A 7840-nucleotide genomic window follows, 5' to 3' on the forward strand; every position below is an offset into this window, starting at 1 on the left:
ACCTAGGTAAACGCCACTTATTTTGTTCCGTGCACATTTGTACAAGGAAAAGGCATTTTGAAGAACGTTTTCCTTCTTTCCGTTGCACCAGTTCCATCAACTTCCCCCCATTTATATAAGCGTTTGCCCTTACGGTCACACGACAAACTTTCGCAATTAAGAAAAAAAACTATTTGACAAAATAATTATTTTTATTGTATATTATTTTTATTGTAGTGTAAAAAAACACATTTTCTGTGGATTTTTTTTTTTAATGTGGTTTGAGCAAATTTACTAATACCTTTTGTACATTATTAAGTATACTTTTAACATTTTAAAATTTTTTCATGAGAAACCATGCGGTGGCAGAGCTTTTCCCAGAACGTCTTAAAAAAAGACAATTTGCTGGCTCATCATATCTCGGTCGGAAATTATCTGAAATCAAAAACCATTAAAATTTAGTTAAAGTATTATAAAATCCTCCCCCCAACGTAAACTAATTTTTTTTTTTACTTAAATATTTTTGATTGCCATCTAAAGCAAAAAAATAACAAAGAAGCTTACTTGGGCTATGCCAATGTTTATATATCCTTGCAGTCCTTGGCAATAATATTTTTACATTTTGAAATTTCTTTCCCTGCAACTCAATTCATCAATACACAAACAAAACATTCAAATTATTTCCCTTTTTACTACAGTTTTTCTTCTTCTTCCATCACTTCCTAAGCAGAGCACGGCATGCATACACATACAGTTCATCATGCATCTGTGTGTGTGTGCATGTGCTCTGTTGATTTGATGATGACGTAGTAGGCAGCAAGCAGCGCTGCCGCAGCGCTTCAACCAATTTATATCGACTGCAACTTGTGTTCTATTTATCCGATCAGATTCAAATTATGGGACTAATATGAGTAAATTTCATGGCGACACTAAAATCTTTATGAAAATGTTTCTGCTATATGATATAGTGGTCCGATCCTGATGATTTTCATACTTTATCTTACCCCAAATTTTCATACTTTATAAAAAGCCCCAAAAAAAATTTCATCATTTCAGCAGCCGTTAAAAGTAGAGAAGCTTTATCGGGAAATATAAGACCACGAACGCGGCGGGATAAGAATTTCGTTTCACTAACTGTTGAAGATGTTAGATTAGCCAAACTTAAGTAGTTGGCCAATACCAAAACTAACATAGGCCTACACCACCACCTCATGGCAACGAACTTTGATGACAACTGAAAATAAACTGAACTCCATATGAAATGCCTACATTTCAAAATTAACACTTGCGTACAGATGTGCGCTAATTACAAGAAACGTTATCTCACACGCAAATACATATTTAGGGACACATATACAAACTGTTTTTGGTCAAAACAAAAGAGGGCTATAGACAAATCCCGAGAATTCGCCCATTTGAACTTAATATTCAAAAATTCATTAGTCGAGCATATTTTATCATGTGTAAGTTAAAAGAATTACCTATAAAGACGATAAACTTCATTTTTGTTGCACGTTTTATATATTGAAATGAAATCCCATCAAAAAATGATTCATTGTTGTTTTGGAAGTACTATTATATTACATTTTCAAGATGAGTTAAAAGTTTGATTTGGTTTTATTATGGGATGTGTTTAAGATGGGATAAGAAAAGCCGAGGTAAGATAATGTTTATACAAATCTTAAATTTCCATCAAGTGGGCCAAGACAAAATTCAAGTTTTCACCAAGTTGGCCATGACAAAAATTTTGACTAAGAATTTAGTTAACTTGTGCAAGTGATTTCTGTAGATTTATCATAAGTTTTACAAATTTGGTTCATTTCGGCAGCTCATAGTTTAGTTTTTATAAAAATCAAACAAATATGGTGAAAATGCAAGGATCGTCAAAAGTTGTAATTAATCGTTGCATGGAGTTGTTGCATCCTCGGATCGCAGGCGCCCATCACTTCGAAAAACGTATTGTGCCTCAGGCTGTCCGTCGTGCCAGTTCGTCCGCCAATCTACCCAAGGTGGAGCTAGACAGGGAACGTGAGAAAACCAAAATCTATCAGATAAACAAGCATCGCTCCATGTGGGACCAGGATGACTCGGTTGAGCGTCGACAGAAAATGGAAGCTAAGTGGCACCAAAGTCGTTTGGATGATATCTTGTATAAAAAACAGGATATAGAACAACGGACCTTTGATTGTACTTGGGTGAATTTTCCGGAAGCCATGGTCGCCAAGCCGAAACGTCAGGTGGTAAACTTTGCCCTGGTTGAAAATCAATCATCGACATCTGTCACATGTCGTCGTCGCTGTCGTGAGGAGCGTCCGGAGACCGCCAAGCCATGTGGTGACGAGGCACGTCAGTTCATTAGCCAATGGGACAACAATAATGCCATGGTCAATCGCAATCGTTTTGGCCGTGCCGCTCACAATTGTCCACCACCAATTATGACCCGTAGTGCCGTGGACTTGGGGCGCGATCGTCAGACGCAGTTCTACTACTAAAATGAAAACAGCTACCCATCCAGAGTGCCATGTGAAGTTTTCAAAATTATAGCAGTTCCCACCGCATTGGCTGTTAATATTCACAGATAATTAGACTTGCCGAAAGTGGCGAATATTACATAAGATTGACCTTAAATTTCGAGTGTGTAATGAAAAAGTCTTAATCGAATACATATTGTATTATATGTCAAATCTAACACGAGCATTACAGATATTTTTAGTACCCCTTTTGGCAAAATCGTAAAGAAAATTCGAAATTGTATACCAAATTTTATATCAATGCCTCAATTTGGTAATTTTTTGTGCTCAAGATGGTAAGATGTTTGGCCACTCGCAAGGGTGGACTATTTAAATTACCAAATATGCCCATTCGAGGACCACGGGATTTTAATTATTGGCGTCGCCTAAGACGGACCGGCAAACAAAAGGAACGTTCACCCAGGTCCATTCAGCACCATCCAAACAGTCCTGATCATTTTTTTCGTCGTCCCCAGAAACGGAAGGTCCAAAAGAAAAAATTTATCAAGGTATATAAACCTAAACGAGGAGCCGATAATGATTGTGATAATTTTACAGATTGAGAAATTTATTTTTTTTTTGATAATATAATTTTTTTTTTTTTTTTTTTTATTTGACAGCAATATAGCGAATTTGCAATCTGTCCGGGGACAATCAGCAAGTTTTCGTGGTTGGACATTGGCGGTTATAATGTTTGTGTGTTATTGCGTTCCATAGGACGATATGGAGCTTTATTTGCATTTTTGGGCCGTGATTGACGTTAGGAGCTGTGTCATGGCAGCAACTTGGTCCATTATCTTCTCCATAAGAGCTTCAAGGCGATCCAATCTTTGGCTTGTTTGGGACGAATTGACAGGAGGGGCCTCTGCCTGCTCGGGAGGCAGCTGATTGCCTTTTAATATATTGGCGAAAGTGACGCCTGGCTTGCTCGCAGAGGTTTGCCAGTAACCTGGTGATGGTGTCGTTGGGGTTGACCTTGGCTTTGGCAGGGGGTTTTCGAGTTAGTATTTCTGTTAGCATTTAAGAGTCCTTGTTGTTGTCCGAAAAAATAAAAGCATTCAAATGAAATATACTAATGAACAATACACAGAAACAAAATGTAAATGAATTTCATTCCATGTTCCAATTTCGTATGAAAGTTCAATTTGCAACTTGCGGCGTGAAACGGCATCCGGTACAGTTGCAAGTTGTAGCGTCTTAAATTTTTGACAAACCAACAAAAAGGTAAGATATTTTGTGACTTTTTCTCTTATTAATTTTTATAATTTCTTGCACCCCTTGGAAAATGTGCGTGCGTATGTTTATACCCTTGCAAAAAGGGTATATTAATTTTGGTCAGAAGTGTGCAACGCATAGAAGGAAGCATCTCCGACCATATAAAGTATATATATTCTTGATCAGGATGACGAGTTCATATATTTAGTTTATATTTAGTTTACTCATTTATTCGTTTCAACTTTTTGGCACTTGCGTCGAGCAACAATCTCATATCAATAGACAACATAAATCTCTTAGAATGTAAAACAAAAAACAAAAAAAAAACAAAAAACATGGGGCACCTTAAAGTTTGTGTTTTCGGAATGAACATTCATAATATTTAATCTATTTGATGCTTATGATTTATTCAGTATACATACTTTAGAGGTATTCTAAAAATCAGCAGTTGCATTTTGTTGAGCTAACAACTGACGCTTTTTTAGCCTGCTTTTGCGTTGAGCGCTTCGTCTCATCTGGGCCAATTTCACCTTATTCGGTCGTGGCGGTGGCTTTGGCTGATAAGGCAAAGGTTTTCCCTGTCGACGTGCTAAGCAGCATATTTTGCATACACCTGACTCTGGATTGCTGTGTCTCTTCCAGGCAGAGTCCCGTACCAAATAGTTACACCAGCCCTTCGTATGAATGTATATGAAAAATTTGCGCTTTTTGTATTTGGGATCTTGAGCACATTTTTGAGCATGCGTGATCCATCCATTTTGCTGTTGACGTTTTAAACCACAGCGTGGGCAACTGTCCCACTGGCTGATTTGTTTCACGGTTACCCAATAGTCTAACGAGCTGAGTAGTTTGGGCTTAAATTTAATGTCCAACATTTCATCGGGCGGATTATTATTTTCATCTTCTTGATCAGATACCACCGATATGACATCGCTTTCATTTGCAACTTTTTTGGTAACTTTTTGCTTACTTATAGCCATCAAAGTGGAAAAACGTTTTATCTAAAAAGGCTAATGTTTGCGAAAGAACGGCCAACAATCTTTGCATAGGAAATAACAACATTTGCCGGTTGTTGCTGTTCCACCGGCTCCTCTGGCGGCTGGAATATTAGAGGTGATGAAAGTGGTACGGCAGCTTGCACTTCCGGGTTGACCTCTGTCTCTGGAAACGGCGGCCAGGGCGTGTTATAAACAAACACATGCAGCTTATCACCAATACAAGATGCATGCTTCTCATGCAATAAGACGTCACGCCACGCATTACAATGGATGCATTTTAATTTTGGCGGCTTGGCGCAGCAAAAGCAATGAAAATCATAATCTGATCCGCCATAGCAATAGGGTATACTATTTGGCAAAGATCCACATTTGCAGCAGACCGCCACACCGCTCATTTATATATCAGGTATATATCAGGTGTGTTTTTTTTTTAGAAAAATGAATGTCGTCAATCAAGTTGTCCAGTTTAAAAAGGAAAAAAAAAGTCATGTCCGTCCGTCCGTCTGTCCGTCCGTCTGGATCAAAGCAAACTCCTCCTAGACCGTTGGAGCTACAGAGCTGAAATTTTGCATGTAGGCTTGTATATACTGCGAGCGTTGTATATCTCGGATTCAGCCGGATCGGATTACTATATCTTTTAGCTCCCATACAAATGGCAAAGTCACGAACTGTGACTTTTCTTAATAACTTCGTTATTTTCTGAGCTATTGTCATGAAATTTAGTATTAGTGAGTTAATTAAACATATAAACGACTGTGCCAAATTTGATCAAGATCGGGTGTCTATATCATATAGCTTCCATAGGAACGATCTTTCGAAAACAGTGACTTTTGTCAATAACTTAGTTAATTTTGCCGCGATTGCTTTCAAATTAAAAATTTGTTAGTTTAGTATATCTGTTAATGACTGTGCCGAATTTGATAAATATCGGGTTACTATATCATATAGCTCCCATAGAACCGATCGGTGGAAAACAGTGACTTTGATCAATACCTTCGTTATTTCCTATGCTAAGATTGTAGGCCGTTCTTTCGGAAATATTAGCCTTTTTAGCTTAAACGTTTTTCCACTTTGATGGCCAGAGGAAAGAGTTACCAAAAAAGTTGCAAGGGTATACAAACTTTGACGTGGTCAAAGTTAACCCGGCCCTCTGGTTTTGACTTGTATTTGCATTCGTTTTGGATATGGGTAGAGTTTTCCCTTCTCTCCGCTTTTATTTCTCACTTATGCAACATCTGAAATGGAGAATTCTCTTTTGCTTTTGCATATATGTATGTATGTAGAAAAACTGTTCCACTCCACACCCACAAAAGCCAAACATACTTCAGATGGAAAAAATGTATATAAACTAAAAGCGAGAAAATACTAGTCAAAATCTTTTTTTTTTACCTTTGCTAAGAGCCATTTACATTTAAGCTTAACTACAATCCACCAAAAAAATGTTCAGTTGATAAATCTTGATCATCCTGAGAAGCTGAGTTGATATAGCAATGTCCGTCTGTCCGTCCGTCTGTGCGTATGCGTTTTACACTGCCATCTTAAAAGCTATCGGGATGAAATTTTTTTTGGGGGCTTTTTATTACCCGGGAAAAATAAAGTATGAAAATCTTTAGGATCGGACCACTATATCATATAGCTCTAGAGAAACATTTTCATAAAAATTCGAGTATCCCCATGAAATTTACCAATATGATAGTATTGGATATTAAACCTCAGATCCCATAATTTGAATCTGATCGGATAAATAGAACACAAGTTACAGTCGATATAAATCGGTTCAACCGCTGCTTGCTGCCTACAACGTCATCATCAAATCAACAAAGCACATGCATACACACACAGACGCAACGCTACGTAATCTATATGTGTATGCGTGACGTGCTTTGCTTAGGGAATGATGGAAGAAGAAGAAAAACTTGTAGTAAACAAAGATATAATGTTTTGTTTGTGTATTGATGAATTGAGTTGCAGGGAAAGAAATTTCAAAATGTAAAAATATTATTGCCAAGGACTGCAAGGATATATAAACATTGGCATAGCCCAAGTAAGCTTCTTTGTTATTTTTTTGCTTTAGATGGCAATCAAAAATATTTAAGTAAAAAAAAAAATTAGTTTACGTTGGGGGGAGGATTTTATAATACTTTAACTAAATTTTAATGGTTTTTGATTTCAGACAATTTCCGACCGAGATATGATGAGCCAGCAAATTGTCTTTTTTTAAGACGTTCTGGGAAAAGCTCTGCCACCGCATGGTTTTTCAAAATTTTCTCATGAAAAATTTTTAAAACGTTGTTAAAAGTATACTTAATAATGTACAAAAGGTATTAGTAAATTTGCTCAATCCACATTTAAACAAAACCAGAGGGCCGGGGCTAACTTCGACCACGTCAAAGTTTGTATACTTTTGCAACTTTTTTGGTAACTTTTTGCTTACTTATAGCCATCAAAGTGGAAAAATGTTTAAGCTAAAAAGGCTAATGTTTGCGAAAGAACGGCCAACATTCTTAGCATAGGAAAAAAGTAAGATATTGATCAAAGTCACTGTTTTCCACCGATCGTTCCTATGGGAGCTATATGATATAGTAACCCGATCTTTATCAAATTCGGCACAGTCATTAACAGATATATTAAACTAACAAATGTTTAATTTGAAAGCAATCGCGGCAAAATTAACTAAGTTATTGACAAAAGTCACTGTTTTCGAAAGATCGTTCCTATGGAAGCTATATGATATAGACACCCGATCTTGATCAAATTTGGCACAGTCGTTTATATGTTTAATTAACTCACTAATACTAAATTTCATGACAATAGCTCAGAAAATAACGAAGTTATTAAGAAAAGTCACAGTTCGTGACTTTGCCGTTTGTATGGGAGCTATATGATATAGTGATCCGATCCGGCTGAATCCGAGATATACAACGCCTGCAGTATATACAAGCCTACATGCAAAATTTCTGTAGCTCTGTAGCTCCAACGGTCTAGGAGGAGTTTGCGTTGATCCAGACGGACGGACAGACGGACAGACGGACGGACGGACGGACATGGCTATATGAACTCGTCTCGTCATGCTGATCAAGAATATATATACTTTATATGGTCGGAAATGCTTCGTTCTATGCGTTGCACACTTCTGAC

At 37.2% G+C, this 7840-nt stretch overlaps 1 protein-coding gene across 1 annotated transcript; it reads left to right on the plus strand.

Annotated features, from left to right (window-relative positions):
• The first annotated feature begins 1770 nt into the window (after positions 1-1770).
• On the plus strand, positions 1771-2668 carry LOC26528784. The gene has a single exon (XM_015178056.3). The coding sequence runs from the start codon at positions 1842-1844 to the stop codon at positions 2469-2471; it is 630 nt and encodes a 209-aa protein (XP_015033542.1). The 5' UTR covers positions 1771-1841; the 3' UTR covers positions 2472-2668.
• Positions 2669-7840: the final 5172 nt, after the last annotated feature.

This window comes from Drosophila willistoni (assembly GCF_018902025.1).
Source record: "Drosophila willistoni isolate 14030-0811.24 chromosome 2R unlocalized genomic scaffold, UCI_dwil_1.1 Seg167, whole genome shotgun sequence".
NCBI lineage: Eukaryota > Metazoa > Arthropoda > Insecta > Diptera > Drosophilidae > Drosophila > Drosophila willistoni.